At 37.5% G+C, this 24,879-nt stretch overlaps 1 protein-coding gene across 8 annotated transcripts in view; it reads right to left on the reverse strand.

Moving 5' to 3' along the window:
* The window catches only part of ST18 (ST18 C2H2C-type zinc finger transcription factor), a 520,674-nt gene that overhangs the window by 26,962 nt on the left and 468,833 nt on the right, over positions 1–24,879 (reverse strand). For 7 of the 8 annotated variants that reach the window (XR_012320159.1, XM_073679291.1, XM_073679288.1 and 4 more), the window contains 5 exons: positions 21,680–21,748; positions 16,176–16,238; positions 16,017–16,097; positions 6,025–6,246; positions 1,261–1,349 (listed from right to left, as the gene is read on the reverse strand). Coding sequence is in view for 7 of the 8 variants with exons in the window: in XM_073679291.1 (XP_073535392.1) it covers positions 1,261–1,349; positions 6,025–6,246; positions 16,017–16,097; positions 16,176–16,238; positions 21,680–21,748 (524 nt within the window). In the remaining variant the exon portion in view is untranslated. The remainder of the gene's footprint in view (positions 1–1,260; positions 1,350–6,024; positions 6,247–16,016; positions 16,098–16,175; positions 16,239–21,679; positions 21,749–24,879) is intronic. The other variant, XM_073679292.1, reaches the window with a different exon arrangement.

The raw sequence follows: 24,879 nt of genomic DNA on the forward strand, positions 1-24,879 counted from the left end.
CATACTTTGAACAGGGAGCCGGGAACAAAGTGACTAAGTGGACAAGTTATAGAGGGGCAGGTTCTCTGTGGCTTCTCTCCCACTCAGCTGTTTGATTGACAGGTCCCTCTCTTGAGACACAACAACACAATATTGTTTGCTATACTTGCCACTCTTGTGATTGTCATTTTATGGAGACTCTGTGACTGGCAAAGAGAATAAGTGCTATGGCAGATAGTCTGAGTTCTGTGGGTGGTACTGGTTAAGGCAATAGTTTTCAATGTAGCACGGCAAGAAGTGTTCAGTGTATTTTCTACACCAATCCAAGGAGAAATGACTCACCACACGGTGCCCTTGATAAACTGTACATGCAATGCATGGATCATTGTGGCTAGAATTACTAAGACCATGATGGGCACAATAATGGAAGATATGAGTACATAACAATGTTATTGGGTTACTGATCATTGCAATGTTATCGGGTGTTGCAGCAAGACATCTTAGGGGCCAATTAGAGAGGTCATTACTCTGGAATGAGCATTTCTAGGAATACTCTTTCCAGATTATTGCCTGTCTAAAAATCTGATCAATGTGGAATGAGCAAAATGCTCCTTTGTTGAATGACATGATTTTAATGCAAGCTTAAAAAATCATTGTTCTCAGCAAGACACCGTCCTGTGGTAACAGAAGATGTACCAATAAAAATAATGTGCTATGCGCACAGACCGATCATATCAACGATTGTTCTGTATCCATGAATGTGTAGTTGGCCTGTCTAAACAAGTCCATAAATAACCGCCAATCGGCTTGCATGTATTTTAATGCTGTTCTGTGATATCACTCTGTTACTACTGCCTAAATGGGTCCTCAGTCTTAGAATAGATGATAAACTTGTAACCAACCAGAGTAGATATTTACGGTAGATCTAGTTTGTCTATATACTGTAAACACTATAAACTCAATACTTATGAACACAAAACTGGGAAAAAGGCAAAAAAACTCTTGAAACATAACAAAACTTAAATTAATGAGTAAAGGTTTCTTTTAATTTACATCTTAGAATCATTTTGTTTAATTCTGTGGAAAGCCATAGGAAATGCTTTCAAGCATCCTGATACAGTATTAGATCAGTATGTTAGAAACTTTATTGAAAAAAAGCACTAAGAAATACATTTATTTTTATGTTTTTTTCAGGTTCGTGAAACCTTTTCATGAATCAAAGAGCAGTATTTAGATGAGTGAAATGGATTTTGTAATGATGCGAGCACAGCATGTCCTTACCTCCACTTGTCTTTATTTTTACACTCATTAATTCCTCTGATGGTTTGCCTTTCTTTATGGCTTGTGCATTTAAAGGGCATCCAGATAAACTGTAAAACACAGAGCAGATACATTAAGTCTAAGAGATCTATTTAATAATGTGTGAAGTTTGTATTGTGAAATCTGATGACAGATCTGCTTTAAGTTAAGTACAGATGAACATCCTCTAAGAACCTAGTTTTTGAGGAGAAACCAATGTACAATAAATTCTTTGTAAGAGGCTGCTATGCAAACCAATAGGTAATGTACATTCAGCTTTAGACCCTGGTATTTTAGCCATATGAACAAATTTTAAATGGATTCGTAACAGAAGAAGCCAAAATTGTAGGCGAAACCCTCGGTTGGACTTACAGATTAGTGTCACCAAAAGGCGGTCGGATATGGAGGGCTATGTCCATTGTTTTTATGAAAGCGCTTTTTGATATGTTTTATGTCTTATTAGAATGATATCTATCACTGGATTTATGTCTTAGTCCTCGTGATCACGTTTGAGGCTACCTATGTGACTATCGTCATATACAAGTCTTATCTGTTTGCATTTAGAATGATATACAACCACCCCCTCCATGACTGTTAGGTGTGCCAGTGGTTGTTTTATCAGAATTTTGCACCTACATTGCCTCTGTCTTCTATTATTGAAGCCCACAGCATCCTGTAGTGCCTAAGTATTGTGACCAGGTGTTAGTAAGTATGGCGTCCATTTTTTACTGTTACCCTTGTGAAAATAGAAAATTTGGTGCTAAAACCAGATTTTTGTGGAGAAAATGTGTTTTTTTATTTTCATGGCTCAACGTTCTAAAATTCTGTGAAGCACCTGTAGTTCAAGGTTATCACCACACCTATAAATAAGTTCCTTGAGGGTTGTAGTTTCCAAAATGGGATCACTTGTGGATGGTTTCCATTGTTTAGGCACATCAGGGGATTTGCAAATGCGACATGGCGTTTGCTATCTATTCCAACCTGATTTGTGTTCCAAAAATCAAATTGTTTCCCTCCCCTCTGAGCCCTGCCGTGCACCCAAACAGTAGTTTTCCACCACATTTTGGGTATCGGCATACTCAGGAGGAATTGCAAAACAAATTTCAGGGTCCATTTTTCCTGTTACCTTTGTTGAAATGAAAAATTTACAGCTAAACCAACATTTTGTGGGAAAAATGTAATTTTTTATTTTCACGGCTCAACGTTATAAAATTCTGTGAAGCAGCTACGGGTTCAAGGTTCTCACCACATCTCTAGATAAGCTCCTTGATGGGTGTAGTTTCCAAAATAGGGTCACTCGTGGGGGGTTTCCATTGTTTAGGCACATAAGGGACTCTGCAAACACGACATGGCATCCGTTATCTATTCCAGTCAATTTTGCGTTCCAAAAGTCAAATAGTGCTCTTTCCCTTCCGAGCCATGCCGTGCACCCAAACAGTAGTTTTATACCACATATAGGGTATCGGTGTACCCAGGAGAAATTGAAAAACAAATAGTATGGTCCATTTTCTCCTGTTAACTATGTGAAAATGCAAAACTTGGAGCAAAAACATTTTTGTGGGAAAAAGTAAAACTTTAATTTTTTTCTTCCACGTTGCTTTAATTCCTGTGAAACACCTGAAGAGTTAATAAACTTCTTGAATGTGGTTTTGAGCACTTGAGAGGTGCAGTTTTTAAAATGGTGTCACTTGTGGTATTTGATGTCACATAGGCTCCTCAAAGTCACATGAAATGTGATGTGGTCCCTAAAAAATTGGCTTTGTAAATTTTGTTGGAAAAATAAAAAAATTGCTGATAAACTTTTAACCCTTCTAACTTCGTAATTAAAAAAAATATGTTTAAAAAATGATGCTGATGTAAAGTAGACATGTGGTAAATGTTATTTATTAACTATTTTGCTTGGTATAACTATCTAGTTCAAGGGCATAAACATTTAAAGTTTAAAAATTGCTACATTTTCAAATTTTTTGCCAAAGTTTCAATATTTTCACAAATACCACTAACATAAAGTACAATGTGTCATGAAAAAGCAATCTCTGAATCACTGAATATGTTGAAACGTTCCAGAGTTTTTACCTCCTAAAATGATACTGGTCAGAATTGTAAAATTTGGCATGGTCAGGAAGTTCACAGGATCGGGGGTGAAGGGGTTAATGTGTCTTTTTAATTGATTGCCAAATGCAGCTACATTAGTATTTATCTACTTATGAGTGCAATAAATTACCGTACCCGACACATTAATATTACATTCTGCGTTTGAAACATTTCTCCTCTATAGTATATTCCAATTTGTTCTGTTTATTGGGTTAATTAAGAGAATTAGTATAGCAGGAATGTAGTAAAAACATATTTGTCCTAAGGCAAAATATAATCAATTGTTTTCATTATGATAATTTCTGTTCCATTTTTAGCATGTTTTTATCCCTCATTTTGAAAGGTTGGATGATACTCCCTTGTTCTGAAACAGCAAATAATTTTTTGATGACATTAAAGTTGTCTAGAGACTTTTTTTTCATTCATCATAAGCAAACAAGGCACTAATATATTTTAGTGTATATATTTCTGTACTTTTCTTGTATTTAATCACACACTGACATAGCTTTCTTTCCCTTTTGGGTCTTTACATCATGAAACAAATTACCACAGCGTGATTGCTCTGTTCCTAAGTCAGCCCCTTCTCTTGCTCACTGCCCTCTTAACAAAAAAACTTTAAAGGGGTTTTCCCATGAGCAACGTTAATTTTAAACTTGATTTTAATCAATACATCTTGGAATAATAATAATTTCCACAATAGGATGTGTTTAAAAAATTGTTCCTCTGCTAAGATAGTCTTGTAAATGCACCCCTGCTGTGTACTGTGTAATGGCTGTGTCTGACCGTACAGGTCATGGTCTGTTCATACCACAGCTCCTGGGCAGAGGGGGGGGGAGAGAGTACACAGACAGGACAGCATGGGATCACACCTAATTCTTTTGTGAGGTAAAGCATTTCCCTGCCTGTTTTTAAAAAATGTTTCACCTCAAAGAAAGAATCATTCTCTCCTGCTCAGGAGATGTGTTATGATCAGACCATGTTCCTGCATGGTCAGACACAGCCATTACACAGTACACAGCAGGGGCACATTTAAAGATTATCTCAGCACAGGAACATTTTTTTTAACATATTCATTTGTGGAACTAATTATTATTCCAAGATCTGTTGATTAAAATGAACTTTGTTTGTGGGAAAACCCCTTTAAGTCTTATTCAGACGTCACTCATTTTTCATGTACGTCATAAACAATCCGAGTTTCATCATCGTTTTGGATCGAATATTCATCAGTGTTTGGTCAGTGTCAGTTTTTACAATGAGTTTCATTAGTGATTTTTTCATATTAAAAAATAAGTAAATAACAAAGTTTCTCCTATCCATTATAATGGTAATCAAGGTCAGCACACAAACTGCCCACTGATGCCATCCATGCCCTCTCTGTGATATTCATGGACCCGTTGACTTCTAAGGGTAATTTTGATCCATGACTCTGATCTAAAACAGGGATGTCTCCATGATTTTTTTGAAGACAAACAGTCCTCAAAAAAACATAGACATGTTAATAGCACCATAGACTCCTCCCTCCACAGTTATACATAGACTATAATGGGTACTTGTTGTATCCATCAAAATCACAGATAAAACACGTACAGGATTCACGGACGTCAGAATGAGGCTTTACAGCTCATGTGCTGACAGTGGGAAATGAATGGTTAGATGCAAAGAAATTCATGGGGAGAGAAAGAGAAAGGGAGTCCTTGGGACTTTGAGTTTTTCAGTACATGCTGAAAAATAAAGTCTCATGTAAGAAGCAGAAGGCAAGGACAATGTTTGCTGTTATATCGGGGTTTGGTGAGAAATATAAGTAGAAACATATTTTAATGACTAGAACTTGTGAGTTAAGATAAGACATCTTTCTAAGCTCTTAAATCGCACCTGTCAGCAGGATTGTGCTCAGTAAATTATATACACTGTCAGGAAGGTGACATTACACTGATTAAAACGATAGCTTTGCTGATGAAATCCGTCTCGTGGTTCTTGTGTAATCTTTACTTTCAGTTTGGAGATAATGATATGCCCGGGCTTCAGGGCGACCTGTGGGTGGTGCTCTATCTGGTGCTCTGCTTACATGTTCAGCTATATGCTCTTATGACAGCTCACTGTACCTTCACTGACCTGCCTCTTATTTTACCTAGCCCCGCACTTCTAGATGCATTATGTAAAATAGGAGGCAGGTCAGTGATTGATCAGTGACCTGTCATAAGAGCATACAGATGAATATGTAAGCAGAGCACCAGATAGAGTGCCCCCACAGACCGCCCCGGAGCATGAGCATATCATTATCTCCGAACTAAAAGTAAAAAGTGCACAAGAACCACAGGACGAATTTAATTAACCAAGGTATCATATTAATCAGTGTAACGGTGCCCACATGACAGTGTATGTAGTTTACTGAGCACAATCCTGCTGACAGGTGCGTTTTAAGGAGATATTTTTTAAACTGCCAGGCAACCTTTAAAAGATTAGTAAGTGCTAACAGAAAGAAAAAAATACCTAAATGTATCACATGTATGGTAAGAAATATCCACTATGTATTGTTTCAATTTTTTTTAGCAAATCCAACTCTGTAGGACCCAAAACTAAAATTTTGTAGGACTAAATTTTTCATGTAAAACAGATATCAGATTAAAAACAACGTACAAATGTGCAAAGTACCTTCTGTGTGTCACAAAAACATTGTTGACATGGCCAAGCCCGTTGCAGCCTGGAAGTGGGCAGTGTGGCAGCTCCTGCTTATTTTGCTTCCATAACAGCGATGAGCCATTTAGTGAACTCTCCTTTTGCCTTTTAGCAGCCAAAGGACAGCCAGAAGCACTTCGATGAGACGTGTATTTTCCAGATATGTGACCTTGACCATCACAGCCTACAACAGGACATCTGTGCAAAATATAATCATGATATGATTGTTATAATATGGCTGTTCACGAGATGTTTTCTTTTTAGCTCTTTCGGTATTCTGCTGTGTCGCTGCTGTGCATGCATTATGGCCGTCCTTTATTAATCTGTTATAACCGAACTTTCAACAACTATGAAAAAAAGTAGAAAAGTAGGTGCACAACCCCTTAGTGCAATAGCACATAAATATTGTATATGTGATTGTGTATGGAGAGGAGTCAGTTGCTGAGCAAATACCGGCTATATTAAATTGCCAGCATCTGTCTCTATTAGCTAAGTTCTGTCACTAGCTGTTAACCATTTAAATGCCACTGTCAATCTCTGATATCAGCATAAAAACGTAACTCGTCCCTGTGCACATGCACCCCATGACTTGATCATGGGGCACCAATGGGCTACTATAAGAGATTCGGGAACCTGATGAAGGCCCTCATCACTGCTATTATGATACTCCTCTGAAACTCAGCTATGTGCTGAGCTTCAAAAGAGACCACAATTTTCACTACGTTCCACAATACTACAATAATACAGTATATAATGTAAGCGATTGTATAATCGCAGCTTCAAGTTCTCTGTGGGGACTATAAATAAAGTAAAAAAAAAGTTTTAAAAGATGAAAAAAAATGAATTAAAAAATTATAAAAGTTTGAATCACCCCCTTAAAAGAAACAAAAATAACCATATTTGGTATTACCACATTTATAATAGCCTGATCAAAATATAAAATGAATTAACCAGATAGTTATCTCTGTATGAAGAAAAAAAATTAAAACATTAGGATAGCGTTTTATCGGTCACCTCACCTCCTTACAAAATGCAATGAAAACAAATCAAAATGTTGTATGTACACCAAATTCGTATCATTAATACTATCAGGTTGTATTAAAAAAATCAAACAAGCTCTACCCAGCTCAATCGCAAACCCGTCACAGAAAATGGCCACACAAGCTAAAAAAAAATCTATACAACTTTGGAATTGCCATAATTGTACTAACTTGGAGAATCATGATTCAGAGGAAATTTTATCACAGAATGTACTTCATAAAAACAAAACCCAGGAAACCATGGCGGAATTACTTTTTCTTTTTCAAAATTGCACCGCACTTGGAATTTTTTTTTCTCATTTTCCAGTATATTGAATATTAAAAAGAATGTTGTTTTTCAAAACTACAATTGATTTTTCAAAAAGCAAATCCTCATATGTTTATATCAACAGAAAAATAATAAAAGTTAAGGCTCTTGGAAGAAGATGAAGAAAGAATAAATGTACAAAAATGAAAATTAACTGTGAATGGGAAGGGGTTAATGGAAGTTTTAAAGAGGCCAAGTTATGTTTGATGACCTAAGTATTTCTAGTTAGATTTCACTACTGCAGAAAATTCTCAGACCTGTAGTTGAGTTTAGATTCAAAGCGAGCCGAGATTAAAGTATTCCACTTGTATGTAAATAATTCCTGATCACGGTAGAATTGAAAAGTTTTACAACTTTCTAATATGTTTTGTTTCAATTCTTTATCATTTCAAGAATCCTGCTATTTTCTGACAAGGAGGTACAGGTTTAATGTCTGTGACAGCAGAAAGTGATGAGGAATCAATGCACAAGGTCCATTACATAAATGTTCGTGTATGCAGACGTTAAAGGGGTTAAACTGTGGCCAAATGCAGGAAATGTTATAAAATAACAGATAAATGTATATTATTCACCAGATCAATCACCCATTACTACAGAGCTGCCACTCCAGTCCTATTTACTTGGCTGCAGAGATCTTTTGTAATATACTCTGGAAGCGAGAGATTGGCTGCTGAGATAACCTATGGTATACGGAACGTCACCCCTGCAACCAAGTAAGCACAGGCTGGTGAGATGACCAAAGTGCCAGTATGGGAGCAATGGGGAAGATGAACCGGCAAGTAGATTTTCATTTGCTATAATGTTTGTGCATTTGGACACATTTTTGTTTAAGCCTACGTTCACACGTTCAGTATTTGGTCAGTATTTTACATCAGTATTTGTCAGCCAAAACTAGGAGTGGAACAATCAGAGGAAATGTATAATAGAAACACGTCACCACTTCTGTATTCATCACCCACTCCTGGTTTTGGCTTACAAATACTGATATGAAATACTGACCAAAATACTGCTGTGTGAACGTGACCTAAAGGGGTTGTCCAATGAAAACAAGTTAACACCTGTTTACAGGACAGGTAATATTCTATTGATTGTGGGGGTCTGACTGCTGGGACCCGTACCAATAAGCAGGATGGGAAATTTTCATTCTTGGTGAAGCACTTTTATCCCCATCTGAATGGACTGATAGTGTACATGACAGGCTGAGGATCCATGCATTCTCTATGGGGCTGCTGGAAACAGCTGAGCGCAGTGCTATGCAGGTCCACAGGGAATGAGTGGAGCAGCTCTCGAGCTTGCACACTGCCACCTCATTCTAACAGGGATAAAAGATTCCCTGATTTGGTGCAGGTCCCAGCCTTTGGACCTCCATTGATAGAAGAGTTATCACCTATCTAGAGGATAGGTGATAAATTGTATTATTGGATAAACTCTTTAACGCAAAAAAACTTTTCAAGTTTGACTTACATGGGGATATCTGAGACATGGCTGTATGAGAGCCATCACTGGGCAGTTCATTTACAGGGCTATAGTCTGTTCAGAAATGACCGTACAAACAAGCGAGAGCGGGGGTGTGTGTTTATATGTAAAATCATCCTTAAAACCCATCTTGTGTGAGAATCTATGTGAATCTAATGAAAATGTAGAGTCCCTGTGGGTGGAGATAAGGGGTGGAGGAAAAAATATTAAATTACTGATAGGAGTTTGTTATAAGTCTCCAAAAATAATAGAAGCAGTGGAGAATATCCTCATAAAGCAAATAGATGAAGCAGCGACTCAAGGAGAAGTCATTATTATGGGGGACTTTAACTACCCTGAAATACATTGGGGAACAGAAACCTGTAGTTCAAGCAAAGGTAATAGCTTTTTGACAACTATGAGAGACAATTACCTTTCACAACTGGTTCAGGACCCAACAAGAAGGGGGGCACTGCTAGACCTAATATTAACCAACAGGCCAAACCGCATAACAAATATACAAGTTGGTAGTCACTTGGGTAAAAGTGATCACAAAATAATAAGTTTTCATGTATCCTTTAATAAGATGTGTAGTAGAGGGGTTACAAGGACACTAAATTTCAGGAAGGCAAATTTCCAACAGTTGAGAGATGATCTTAGTGTAATAAACTGGGACGATATCCTGAGACATAAAACTACACAAAGCAAATGGGAGGCATTTATTAGCATCCTGAAAAGGACCTGTGCACAATATATACCCTATGGGAATAAACATGCTAGAAATAGGAGGAAACCACTATGGCTAAATAGAGCTGTAAGGGGCGCAATAAGTGACAAAAAGAAAGCATTTAGAGAACTAAAGCAAGTAGGTAGTGATGAGGCATTAAATACGTACAGAAAATTAAATAAATTCTGTAAAAACAAATCAAGGCAGCAAAGATTGAGACCGAGAGACTCATTGCCAAAGAAAGTAAAAATAATCGCAAAATATTCTTTAACTAAATAGTAAAAAAACTAAAACATGATAGTGTTGGCCCCCTTAAAAATAGTCTGGGTGAAATGGTGGATGAGGATGATGAAAAAGCCAATTTTCTAAATTATTTTTTTCAACAGTATTTACACAAGAAAATCGCATGACAGAAAACATGATCAGTAATAATAAAAATTCTCCATTAAATGTCACTTAATCCAGCAGGAAGTACAGCGGCGTCTAAAAATCACTAAAGTTGACAAATCTCCGGGCCCGGATCGGATACACCCGTGAGTACTTCAGGAATTAAGTAACGTCATAGATAGACCATTATTTTTAATCTTTAAAGATTCCATAATAACAGGGTCTGTATCACAGGACTGGCGTATAGCAAATGTGCTAATATTCAAAAAGGGGACAAAAGCCGAACTTGGAAATTATAGGCCAGTAAGCTTAACCTCTACTGTGAGTAAAATTCTGGAGGGTTTCCTAAGAGATGCTGTACTAGAGTATCCGAAGAAGAATAACCTCATGACCCAATATCAACATGGGTTTACAAGGGACCATTCCTGTCAAACTAATTTGATCAGTTTTTATGAGGAGGCAAGTTCCTGACTGGACCAAGGAAATGCAGTGGATGCTGTGTATATGGACTTTTCAAAAACTTTTGATACGGTTCCACACAAAAAGTTGATACATAAAATGAGAACAATGGGGATAGAGAAAAATATATGTAAGTGGGGTAAGAACTGGCTCAGTGATAGGAAACAAAGGGTGGTTATTAAGGGAACACACTCAGACTGGGTCACAGTTAACAGTGTGGTACCACAAGGGTCAGTATTGGGCCCACTTCTTTTTAACATATTTATTAATAACCTTGTAGGGGGCATACAGAGTAGTATTTCAATATTTGCAGATGACACTAAACTCTGCAGGGTAATCAATACAGAAGAGGACAATTTTATATTACAGGAGGATCTGTGTAAACTAGAAGCTTGGGCTGATAAATGGCAAATGAGCTTTAATGGAGATAAATGTAAGGTAATGCACTTGGGCAGAGGAAATAAAATGTATAATTATATGCTTAATTGTAAAACACTGGGCAAAACTGTCACCTGGGTGTATTGGTGGATGACAAGGTCACATTTGGTGGCCAGTGTCAGGCAGCTGCTGCAAAGGCAAATAAAATAATGGGATGCATTAGAAAATGCATAGATGCTCACGAGAACATAATTTTACCTCTATACAAGTCACTAGTGCGACCACACTTAGAATACTGTGTACAGCTCTGGTCTCTGGTGTATAAAAAAGAAAGACATATCTGAACTAGAGAGGGTGCAGAGAAGAGCGACCAAGGTTATTAGAGATCTGGGGGGTCTGCAATACCAAGACAGGTTATTATACTTGGAGTTATTTAGTTGGAAAAACAAAGGCGTAGGGGTGATCTTATTAGTATGTACAAATATATGAGGGGACAGTACAAAGACCTTTCTACTGATCTTTTAACTCTGAGGCCTGAGACGGGGACAAGGGGGAATTTTCTACGTCTGGAGGAAAGAAGGTTTAATCATAATCACAGACGCGGATTCTTTACTGTAAGAGCAGTGAGACTATGGAACTCTCTGCCGCATGATGTTGTAATGAGTGATTCACTACTAAAATTTAAGAAGGGCCTGGTTGCCTTTCTTGAAAAGTATAATATTACAGGTTATATATACTAGATTCCTTGATAGGGCGTTGATCCAAGGAACTAGTCTGATCATTGTATGGAGTCGGGAAGGAATTTTTTTTCCCATTGTGAAGCTTAGTGTTGCCACATGGGTTTTTTTGCCTTCCTCTGGATCAACATGTTAGGCTATGGGTTGAACTAGATGGACTTAGTCTCCCTTCAACCTTAAAAACTATGTTACTATGTTACATCAAAAAGAGCAGAAAAACCTTGTAAAGGGAAAATATAATCAGAAAAGAACTATTGTTCAAATAAGGTTTTTGTGTGAAATGTATTTTAAAAAAATATTTTTTTTTAGCACCACAAAATAACAATTACACTGGCCGCTGGAGTTTTTTTTATACTAACTTTCTGTTGTTTAAGGGAATAACACATGTAAATTAGCCACAATGAACAGACTCTGACCCTATCTTTTGCAGTAAAGCATCTAATAAGTAAAGATTATTGTGATGGGACTGGGTCTGGGACATCACTTATTGTGATTATTAGATCCAATGTTATAAGATTTGTATTGAGGTTTAACCTGTCAATGTGATCCTGCCTCTGAAAGCACAGGAAATATGGGCCTGATTCATTGAGATGGGCGTTATTCACACTGGTCTTCATGAGGAGATGTGCTGGAGTCAGACGCTCTGATTTATAAAGAGACATATGCCTCTCCATAAATCAGGAGCCTTGGATGAGTAGCGGGCACCTCTGTATGTGCCTCGCCACAATCCTACTCCAGTCCCTGATGGAGTAAGATTTGTGGTGTAGTGAGCACCTCCGCTCTCCATTAATTTGACTAACGTTAGCTTCTGCACCCCCATCCCACCCCATCTCCGCCCACTTTGTTAGAGGGCAAAAATCATGTGAGAACAGGAAAAGGAACATAATTTTAGTGCCGCCTCCAGTTGTGCCAAAATGATGCAACTTTTCATAGGTTTGATGAGTTGGCCCTAGGAGTCGAAAAAACTCTAGTGGTCAGTGTCAAAATTAAAAGATTATTTTTTTTTCCATTATTATGAAGATCATGATATTATACAAAAAAAAAAAAAAACATTGCCAATTTTTTTAAAAAATACATGGAACACAAAAAACTGATTTAAACAGTAGGTCATTTACTGATGATAGCTTCCATTTAATGTATGGTGGTAACCTAATACCTAGTAATAAATATATCTATGGTCAGTACAGAGATGTATATGGCATCCTGAAAGACCTTTCTTTTTGTTTTGTTTTCTAAGAAATGAATTCCCCCTTAAGTCCGTATTTTCAAATGACCTAATAGTACATCATATGTCGGCTCCCTGTCTTTGATGCAAGTTTAGGAGAGGAGCCCTCATCTTTGCTGGCAGATGTGGCTGTATTATTCTGCTATCATCTGCTTCTAACAACCGAGTGTGGATAGGCATTTACAACACGGCGGCCAATTGTCACAATGTTCTAACTGCCCATCGGCAGCCCTGGTGGGTTGCCATGATGTCTGGGGTCTGCTAAAACTCCTGTGCATGTCAAGATGGTACTTCTATAAATGCCAGCTTGTGGCTGGTGTTCATAGGAGAGCATGATTTTTGCAATATACAGAGCTCAGCTTAAATAGGTACACCCCCTTTGAAAAGTAAGATTTGAATCAGTAACTCACAGAACACAAGAACAATTTCCAAAATTTTGACAAAACTAAGTTTCATAGAATATTTTTTAACCCATAACATGAAAGCAAGGTTGATAATATAGCTTTCATTACAAAATTCTCAGTTTTAGGCCACGGCCCCACTATCAGTATTTGGTCAGTATTTTTTCTCCGGAGTGGGAGACAAAACCAGGAGTGGGTGTTAAAGGCAGAATTGATGCACTTGTTTCTATTTTACCATTTCTCTGATTGTTCCTCAACTGGTTTTGTCTCCCACTCCTGAGCAAAAATACTGACCGAATACTGACCAAATACTGATAGTGGGACCGTGGCCTTACTCAAGTTAGTTGATGCACAAATAAATACACCCCACATCAAAAATGTCATCTAGTATTTTGTATGACCTCCATGATTTTTAGGGGCAACACCAAGTCTTCTAGGCATTGAATGAACAAGTTCGCAGCATATTGCAACATCTATTTTTTTTCTATTCTGCAAGAACAACCTCTTTTTGAGCCTGGATGCTGAATGAAAAGTGATTCTTAAGTTGTCTCTTTAGAATTCCCCATATGTGTTTTTCAGAAATGCAACAGTAGCCTTAAATATGTGTTTTGGATTATTGTCGTGTTGGAAAAGTGCATGTCTACCAAGGGCTCGAAGTGATCTGTGATAGCATCTTCTCTTCAATATACAGCAGTACATCTGTGAATTTATGATACCATTTATGAAATGTAGCTCCTGACACCAGCAGCACTCATCCAGCCCCACATAAGGACACAGCCACCACCATGTTTCACTGGAGGCAACATGCAGTTTTCTTTGTACTCCTCACCTTTTCAACCCCATACAGTTTTGAAGTCATCAGTTCCAAAAACATTTATCTTGGTCTCATCACAGTAGAGTATAGAGTCCCAGTAGTCTTTATATCTTTCAGCATGGGCCCTGGCAGATTGTAGGCGGGCTTTTTTGTGCATGGGCTTTAGGCAAGGTTTCATTCATGGACATCACCCATGCATGCCATTCCCCTGAAGTGTACACCGTATTGTGTCATAGGAAACACTCACCCCGATTTGGCTTTCTACTTAGCTAACTGCAGTCAATTTGCATGTTGATTTTCTTCAAACCTTTCCATCAGAAGATGCTCCTCTTTGGGTGTTAACTTCTGTGGCATGAATGTCTCTGTGAGATGGTTGCAGTTCCATATTTGTTAAATTTTTGTATCACTTTTCCTGACTGCTTTACTGATCTTCCTGTAGACTTTACCTTTGTTGTGTAAGAAAACTATTTTCTTTCACAGTTCTTGTGACATTTCTCTTCCATGTGGTGCCATTGCTGACAAGATGAAAAGGGAAGGGGCTTTCCTTGTTAAAGAGTAACCGTCATTTTAATTTTTATTTCAGATGAAAATAAGCAACTTTGTATTACATCCTATCAGAAAAAGTTGCTTCTTTCTCTGCCAAAATTGATCAGTCATTATCAAAATTATCATTTCTGAGGTAAAATTTGTATTCAGTGTAGACAGACTTTCCCATTACTGAGATAGGAGATGGCAGTTGCTATGGATAATATGTTATGTAGACAGAAGGAGGGAAGAGCTAGAGACAGAGCTCATCCCTCCTCCTCTCCTTTCTATCTAGATAGAATCTTATCAGTAGTACCTGCCTTCTCCTCTCTCAGCAATGGGAAAGTCTGTCTTTACTGAATTCAGATTTTTACCCCAGGAGTGAGAATTTTGATAACGAGTGATAAATTATGTCAGAGAAAGAAACAAACACTTTGATAAGATATATTACAAAGTTGCTTATTTTCATGTGTACTATTAATTTATGAAAGACAAAATGAAACGATGGCTACACTTTAAATAATGTCCTTTTATAGTCAACTGTCTTCTGTAAACCTGTTTAATGAATAATTAGACTATCTATAGTTAGTTTCTTGTTAATTAGAATTTTGTAGTCTAAACTTTGCTCCTAAGACATTCATTGCGGTGTACTCATTTTTGCAACCTGGTCTTGAATGAATTTGTTAGTAAAATAGCTTTTTTGGATGTGCAAAATAACAAATCTTGTTTGCAATCAATGGCTCATATTTTGTAGGAGTATCTTGTAGTATGGTGTCCTATAAAAAATGTTGATTATAAAAAGAAACTAAAGGTTTTCTTACAAATTTATTGAGGTGTACTCATTCATCCTGAGAACTATACGTCAGTGTAGAAACCTTACTGTACTGTCTCAACTAAGATGTAAAATATAATTATCTAAGAACTCTATGTTAGTTTTAATTATTACTGTTAGGGTATGTTCACATTATGTTTTTTCCAGTGGTCAAAAACTTCCATTTTCACGTGGAAGACACTTCAGGAATTGATCCTTTTTTAGCATTTTCTAGGCATTTTTTTTATCCTGAAAATTTTTTGATAATGCTTTTGTTCTCATTTTTTAAGGGGTAAGTTGGCGATTTTTGGATGCTTTTGACATCTATTAAGCAATGCATAAAATGCTAGCAAAAAAGGCTTCCAAAACACTCAAAAAATGCACAGGCATCTTCTGGGCATTTTTTACACAACCCATAGACATTTTTTGTAAAGTTTGGAGTATCTTCTTGCAGAAATTGTCTAAAAAGTGGACATGTCACCTCTTCTAAATGCTTGGCATTTTTGAAAGCCTGAAGCATTTAAAAGATGCTCAAAAGCCTGAACATTTGAACAACAAGTCAATTTTCCATTAAAATGAATCGGATGATTTTTTTTTGAGCATTTTCTGAGCACTTTTCCAGTGTTTTTCAGAACAGACTCGTTCAGAAAATACCAAAAAAACCTATGTGAACATACCCGTAGAGTTGGCTATCAGACTTACTTAAGTTCTGGGTCCTCTTTGTCTTCTTTACTTGGGAATGCTTTAATGCCACTTTTTCTGGCCCGAGGACAGCCTGACAAGCTGTGGATATAATTAAAATTATTAGGGTAGCCAATGGTAATTGTAATTGGCCAAAGCTCAAACAGAAAGCAAGTTTACCTTCTGTGAGAAGCATAATTTCCAGTGACATGTCCAGATCCATCACAGCCAGGGGTTGGGCACCTAAAAACATGTAGATCCTTGCCGTTAAGGATATATATATATATTTGGTTTCATACTTTTATTCCTTTATTATGTCTAAATAGTATATTCCTAACGCGTTTATAGCTGTTCAAGTATATTTCCCATAGATAAATGATTGTTGAAAGGCCCAATAATTAGGACCTCCATTGATGTCAAAACCAGTAGGGTTTGGTCTCTCTTTCGGTGCAGAAGTGAGATGTACACAAACAGTCAATCATGGTCTTTTCATAACGAGTGATGTTTATTGATTCTAATGGAGACTTAGCACGAAAATCATATGGCCACCCCTCTCTGCTGGCATCAGGCCCTTCCATTCTTCAGATTGAAGGTGGCCCCAGTGGTAGTATTGATTTTTTATTAAGAAATATTTTTCTGTAATATGTGAACTAGTATGTAAAATATGTGTAACTTAACAAATGTAGGTAGTTAAATAGTTTGCCCATTCGCCCATAAAAAGTAGAGACGTTTTTGCTAATTATACCAGAAGGCTGTGAGAAAGGAGGTTGTCTTAATCCCTAAGGGCTCATACAGATGTCCATTTTACACATACTAGTTCTATTCGTGTTTCTCAGGGATAGAACTTGTACTTAGTATAGTCAATAGGGAAGTTCACATATCCGATTTTTTTTGGCAAACAGTGTGGTCTGGGCAAAATCGTGGAGAAATGTCCGATATTGATCCGAGTGTTGGATCAAAATTGGGAATGCAAGTCTATGGGTCCGTGAAAATAATGGAAAGCACTCGGATGTCACCCGATTCTTGTCTGTTTTTCATGGACTGCTAAAGAAGGTAGAAAAACTTTTTTTTTCTCATTCAAGCAAAACTGATAAAACTCTGAACAAAATCACTTATGAAACTAGGACTCTTTTTCTTATACATGAAAAAAATGGATGTCTGAATGAACCCTAAATCTTCAAACGATGACGGACGACCCCTTCTGTGATTTCTGTCGATAATGTCTTATCCATTATTGTATGTCTTTTACATTTACATTTATTTAATCTTAAAACTTCTTACCTGAGATGTTTTTTGTAATTTCAACAATGGGAGTGTATATTATCCTAAATTGCTGGGCATTCCAGAACGTTTGTCTAGTGATGTAAGTATGGTGCTGTTCTGAACTATAGCTCTGAACATGGCCTGTCTCTTTCATAATAATTATTTACTCTGCATTTATCTAAGTGGTGTTACGTGTATTAATTCCTTACGATACATGCACATGTTCAGTATTTGGTCAGTATTTTACATCAGTATTGTAAGCCAAAACCAGGAGTGGGTGAAAAATGCAGAAGTGGTGACGTGTTTCTATTATTCTTTTCCTCTGATTCTTCCACTGGTTTTGGCTACAAATACTGATGTAAAATACTGACCAAATACTGATAGTGTGAACGTGGCCTCAACACCAGCCTCTGCTGTGTCCCTGAGCTCCTTCACACAGTACAGGCCATGATTGTGTTAAACAACTGACACCTGAGAGTGACTGCTGCAATTGCGGGGTGATGACGGTGTTGTCATGAAGGTACCCATGACGGTGTTGTCATGAAGGTGCCCATGTCTGCCATGCTTGAGCCACTATGAAGTTCAGCTTGTGGCCATAAAACATTAATAATTATTTAATCGACTGCCACAGGAAGTAATGTAATACAAAGTATAAGCAATTATTCTCAGGTTCAAGTCCCCTAAGGGGACTAATATGAAATGTAAAAAAAAGATTAAATAAAACTAAATAAAATATAAAATACCAAAATCTAAAAATGTTAATTCCACCCTGTTCACAAAACATAAATAGCTAAGTCGAAAAAAATTAAAAAAAAAATATATTTAGTACTGCCATATGTGTATTGTTTTAATTATTAGAATATCAAAGACCCAGATGGTCTACACAAAAAAGGAAAATAATAAGAACTGCAAAATCACCATTTTTTCTCCCTTCAACTCCCTGGAAAAACGGTAAAAAGAGATCAGAAAGTCGTTTATACACTAAAATGACACCAATAGAAACTACAGCTTATTCCACTAACAAAAAATTAATTTTTGAATTTTGCTTCTGAAGCTAAGTTGTTTTTTTTTGGGGGGGGGGGGTTGCCTTCAATCATCATGCTAAGGTTTTTTTTTGTGGGCCAAAATGAAGATTTTATTGGTATCATTTTGGGGGATTGATGACTTTCTGATCTCTTTTTATTCCATTTTTCTAGGGAGTTGAAGTAACCAAACAACAGCTGTATATAAATTTGGTGCAGAAGGAAAAGCAACACACTTTTTTGTACATTTCGTTCAAACTGGTGCAAAGCAGGGTGTCATTCAAGTCCAAGGACATCCTCAAATCCATGAAATAATGAAAGAATATCCTTAGCACTCCAATTTCATTTGAAATCTATGATGTTTATTCACCAGGCATGCAACGTTTCAACACCAGGGTTCTTTAACAAGCCACGGTCTGAAACGTTGCATGCCTGGTGAATAAACATCATACAGTTTGGATGAAGTAGGGGTGATGCTTATATTCCTTCACTTTTATATACATTTGGTATCATATTAAGCCAGACTTACAATACTAATCATCTTACAGAAAAATAAGACCTAATTTTCAGATCTCATTTGCAGTTTTTTACACCTAAATCATTATTTATTATAATTTACTCTAGTTTAAATAAATGATTGAAAGTTCGATTTTTTTTTTTACTATTTTTTATAATAGTTTTGTATAATATGATTACAGTCATTTTGACACAAAAAAATTCATAGTAAAAAGGAAGCCGTATTTACCAATACCTGGGTATAATGTACTGCAGAATTTAACAGCGCCATGATAAAGGCAGAGACAGGGCAGGTGCAAAATACTGATAAAATAACCACTTGCACACCTACAATACATGGAGGAGGTAGTTACCTATTGTAATAATTGTAATAAATATATAGAATTATTCTAACTAGGGTGCAGTTATAGCGTACTGGGCAGCCCACCTTACCCATTAGTATGGCCATGACAAATAAGCTGTAAGCAGGCATGGTACACTACATGTATCTGTGTGACCCGTGTCCTGTACAAGCCTTATCCATCCTATACAATCCTTATGTGCATTTAGAATACTAAGCAACCCCCTCCATGATTGGTAGGTGTGTGAGTAGTTGTTTTATCATTAATTTGGAAATGTTCTGTCCCCGCCTTTATCATGGGGAAATTGCATCCTTTAGTGCATTAGTATTGTTACCAAGTATTGGTAAGTATGGCTGTTTTTTTCAGTTATGCTTTTCACATTTGATGTCATTTTTAGTTAATTCCTTTCATTTTCTTATTAAAAGGAATTTGTCACTAGGTTTTCCGACCCCATCTGAGAGCAGCATGATTGTCAGAGATTCACATGATCCAGGGATTCACATGATCCTACTAAGATCTCTGGAGCGAACAGCTCTCTGCCGCCGCCTATCAGCCGGACAATTGCACGATTGGCCGACGATCAACCGAGGGGGCCGCAGGCTGTTCTCATTTATTAGTTATTGGAAAGCTAACAGTGAGCGTCCAGCATACATACCTCCGAAATCCAATGCATGGAATATGTGTATATGCCCTCGTATGATCACTACTTGCCTCACGATAACCCAGTAGCGTCCAGCATACATACCTCCGAATTCCAATGCATGGAATATGTGTATATGCCCTCGTACGATCACTACTAGCCTCACGATAACCCAGGAAAATTAGCTGCCACCACCAATCAGTTTCTTTTTAACTATTAAAATCCAATACAGGCCTGATTGGATGCCTGCTTTCTGGTAGCATATATGGGATGCACGATTATATTAAATTTTATATTTAATCCAAAGGGAGGCAGAGTTTATGAAAAAGTATACAAAAGATTTTACAAGGGGGACAAAACAATACAGCATATACAGTTACAGAAAATAAAAGGGATTAACATAAGAACTTACTATACCGATGGCAGAGACGATTCAGTTTAGCCAGAGGAGAGCACTCCGTTTTGGCCGTTCCGTGAACGTGGCCTCTGCTTACATGAAAATATGTATCTCTCAGCACGAACACAGATCATCATTCGACTTGATCTTTTATGCCGAATTGGGCCCTGTCCACACACTCCCCCTGTGATGACCTCACATGGGTCGAGTTGTAGGCTGGTTTCAGCCCTTCATGGTTTTATTAAATCTCTAATTTCTGTGATAACTCCTCGCTCGATGATCGCAGAAGTTAGCAAGTGATGCCATATTTTTTATTGGGATTTTACCTTTCCTTAGAGATCAAACATGACATGGTTGCTGTCAGTATCTTCTCACTGTTGAGTTACAGCTCACCGGCAGGGCTCACATGAAAAAATATGCATACTGTTCCCTAATTAGCCCTGCCGCTAGAAATATATATCCCATCACAATCAGAATTATAGAAATTCCGCTATTCTATATTTCCTTTCGGTGCCTCAGTGTCTGGCAGACATCTGAGTATGAAAGGAGTATGCAAATGTGAATTTCCACGAGTGTGGTAGACTCCCTTTGAGGCTTAATGAGACGTTTCCTATCTCTTTCAGGTGTCGTACTCTTTATCTCTAATCAAATTCACAGCTCATTCAGTCCCTGGCTCATATGTTTAAATGAAGTCTAATCGTCACATGTCTCTATTACTTGTCAAGTATATGGGTCTATGCGCAATAGACATCTTCCTGGTTTTTGTTCTACCAGGGGCTTTCTTTCGCATGGTAATTAACCTGGATAATTAAGTTTGTCGCTTCTTATTTACACTGCCATTTTACATAGAAGCAGCTTTTTACATGGCTTTTTCCCATCCTCACAGCAAATGGGATAGGGGAGGGGGAAGACGAGGGGTTCGGTGAGAGAGAGGGATTTTTAATATTTTCTATGACAATGATGTAGAGGAAGAGACCTGATTCCAACAAAGTGTCACTTACTTTTCTGGGTGCTGCAGTTTTGATTTAAAACTGTTTTATCTGTTGCAGATCTAGCAGCTCTCTGAATGCTGAGCTCTGTATAACCCCATCCACACCACTGATTGGCAGCTTTCTGTGTACACTGTGCATAGGCAGAAAGCTGCCAATCAGTTGTCGGGGCGGGGTTAGACTAATTGGCAGCAGAATTACTAGCCCTCTTGTAATAATCTCCTGCCGATGAAACAGTGATTTCTGAAAGCTGCACTAAACAGACCAGTAGGTGATACTTCACTGGAATCAGGGTCTCTGTTTCTATATTTTGCTGCTCTCAGATTAGTTAGAAAAAACCTGGTGACAGATTCCCTTTAACAGATATTCATGACTTTTCAAGCAAGACTTGTATAGCATACAAAACCAACATATTTAAAACATTGAATACAATATATAGATACTAGTACCTCTATACGCTTACATTTCATAATGGACAGTGAATAATATCATATACATATATATTTTACCACGTACTTAAGTTCTTGGGAATTTGCAGCCATAAGAGACTTCAAGGTCTTGTCAGCCAGTGGGCAACCAGAGACGCTATAGAGAAAACATTACAGAAAATAGTAATGAAATACTAATTATAATTTCCCCATCCATTATAATCATCATCATCCTACACTAATATCTAATAACATTTCAAATACATTTTTTGATTTCTTGTGCCATTCCATGCAATTTTGTTGCTAATCGTATATTTAAAGGGAGCCCACCGGCAAGATTTCACTCCCAAAACTATAAATACATGTAGCTCTTTAAAAGACAAGTCCAACAATACCTGTAAATGTTCAGTCCATTACTCCATTACTGAGAAATCAGCTTTTTAATTAATATGTAAATGGGAATGGTAGATCTGAAGCCTCTGCCACTCCAGCTCTCTTCCCTGCCCAGCGCCACCTCCTCCTGCTTTACTGACCGCCTCTTTGGAGTGTGAACTCAGGCAAAGGAACCATCAATCAAGCTGGAGGAGGCAACAATGGGTGGGGAATAGAGCTGGAGTGACAGAGGCTTGAGATCTACAGATAGTTCTTCAACCTTATTTGCATATTAATTCAAAAGCTGATTTCTCAGCCATGTCGAGGTATTGCTGGACTTATCTTTGAAAGAGCTACATGCACATATACAGTACATAGTTTGGGGAGTGAAATCCTGAAGACAAATTCACTTTAACAATCCAACCGAGCAAAAAAAAATAAATTTGCCTAATTCTTATCTTCACGATTGACAGTAGTATAATATGTTCAGTAGCTTCTTTGGTATATTCTTCTGTGAGGAAGTCGAATTGCAACCTGTACTTCCATATACAGTTAGGTCCATATATATTTGGACAGAGACAACATTTTTCTAATCTTGGTTCTAGACATTACCACAATGAATTTTAACCAAAACAATTCAGATGCAGTTGAAGTTCAGACTTTCAGCTTTCATTTGAGGGTATCCACATTAAAATTGGATGAAGGGTTTAGGAGTTTCAGCTCCTTAACATGTGCCACTCTGTTTTTAAAGGGACCAAAAGTAATTGGAGAGATTAAATAATTGTTAATAAAATGTTCATTTCTAGTACTTGGTTGAAAACCCTTTGTTGGCAATGACTGCCTGAAGTCTTAAACTCATGGACAACACCACACGCTGTGTTTCCTCATTTTTGATGCTCTGCCAGGCCTTCACTGCGGTAGTTTTCAGTTGCTGTTTGTTTGTGGGCCTTTCTGTCTGAAGTTTAGTCTTTAACAAGTGAAATGCATGCTCAATTGGGTTGAGATCAGGTGACTGACTTGGCCATTCAAGAATATTCTACTTCTTTGCTTTAATAAACTCCTGGGTTGCTTTGGCTTTATGTTTTGGGTCATTGTCCATCTGTAGTATGAAACGACGACCAATCAGTTTGGCTGCATTTGGCTGGATCTGAGCACACAGTATGGCTCTGAATACATCAGAATTCATTCGGCTGCTTCTGTCCTGTGTCACATCATCAATAACTCCTGGCAGCCATGCATGCTCAAGTCATCACACTGCCTCCGTCGTGTTTTACAGATGATGTGGTATGCTTTGGAGCATGAGCTGTACCACGCCTTCGCCATACTTTTCTGTTTCCCTCATTCTGGTAGAGGTTGATCTTGGTTTCATCTGTCCAAAAAATGTTCTTCCAGAACTGTGCTGGCTTTTTTAGATTTTTTTTTAGCAAAGTCCAGTCTAGTCTTTTTATTCTTGTTGCTTATGAGTGGCTTGCACCGTGCAGTGAGCCCTCTGTATTTACTTCCATGCGGTCTTCTCTTTATGGTAGATTTGGATATTGATACGCCTACCTCCTGGAGAGTGTTGTTCACTTGGTTGGCTGTTGTGAGGGGGTTTCTCTTCACCTTGGAGATTATTCTGCGATCACCCTCCACTGTTGTCTTCCGTGGGTGCCCAGGTCTTTTTGCATTGATGAGTTTACCAGTGCTTTCTTTCTTTCTCAGGATGTACCAAACTGTAGATTTTGCCACTCCTAATATTGTAGCAATTTATCGGATGGGTTTTTTCTGTTATTGCAGCTTAAGGATGGCTTGTTTCACCTGCATGGAGAGCTCCTTTGACCGCATGTTTACTTCACAGCAAAACCTTCCAAATGCAAGCACCACACCTCAAATCAACTCCAGGCCTTTCATCTGCTTAATTGAGAATGACATAATGAAGGGATTGCCCACACCTGTCCATGAAATAGCCTTGGAGTCAATTGTCCAATTACTTTTGGTCCCTTTAAAAACAGGGTGGCACATGTTAAGGAGATGAAACTCCTAAACCCTTCATCCAATTTTAATGTGGATACCCTCAAATGAAAGCTGAAAGTCTGAACTTCAACTGCATCTCAATTGTTTTGTTTAAAATTCATTGTGGTAATGTCTAGAACCAAAATTAGAAAAATTTTGTCTCTGTCCAAATATATATGGACCTAACTGTACATGTAAGAAAAAGTCACAGTCCACTCAAAACAGGTTTATCATGATTTTGTTCCATCAGTTACAGCGTACTAAATGATGTCTTCTTTAAAGGGGATCTTCTGATATATCTAAGATCTTGTATTTCTGAAATATAATTGGGGATCATCTTTTCTTTTAACTCTACCTTGTGCTGTTTTTTTGTTATTTCTCCTAAAAACATGAATTTAGTGATGCCTGAGTGTTACTAGTCGGGGGGTTTGGTCTTACACACTGTGACAATGTCCAATCAGTTCTGACAGTATTAGACTGTGTGTCCACACCCCACCACCTCCGTTGACAAGGGGAATGGTAATATCTAGATGGCAATTTTTTCATAAATTTCCAGAAACAATAACAGCACAATAACAGATTGATGATAAAACATGCTCCAGAATTGTTATATTATGTGAAATATAATAATTTACTATGATTACATAACCATAATAGTTATTGCCATAATAGGTTCAACGAGTTCTATTAATCCACAGCCCACGGGAATGAATACAAGGACACTTTTACTCTATAATGACCATTGCCTATACAAACAGCCTAACCAAGATAATTTGCAGCTGCAATGTATGGGGAATAATGGGGTTAGATGTAAAGAGGTGGTCTTACTGCCCACATTCTCCCTTGAAGAAACAAATTTAATGTTACGTGGTGTAATCTAAAATGTGATGTATAATGTGAATTGTTAAAGAAGTTATTAATATT

The sequence above is a fragment of the Phyllobates terribilis genome, unplaced genomic scaffold (assembly GCF_046119375.1).
Source record: "Phyllobates terribilis strain yellow unplaced genomic scaffold, ASM4611937v1 Scaffold_4__5_contigs__length_816908805, whole genome shotgun sequence".
NCBI classification, from domain to species: domain Eukaryota; kingdom Metazoa; phylum Chordata; class Amphibia; order Anura; family Dendrobatidae; genus Phyllobates; species Phyllobates terribilis.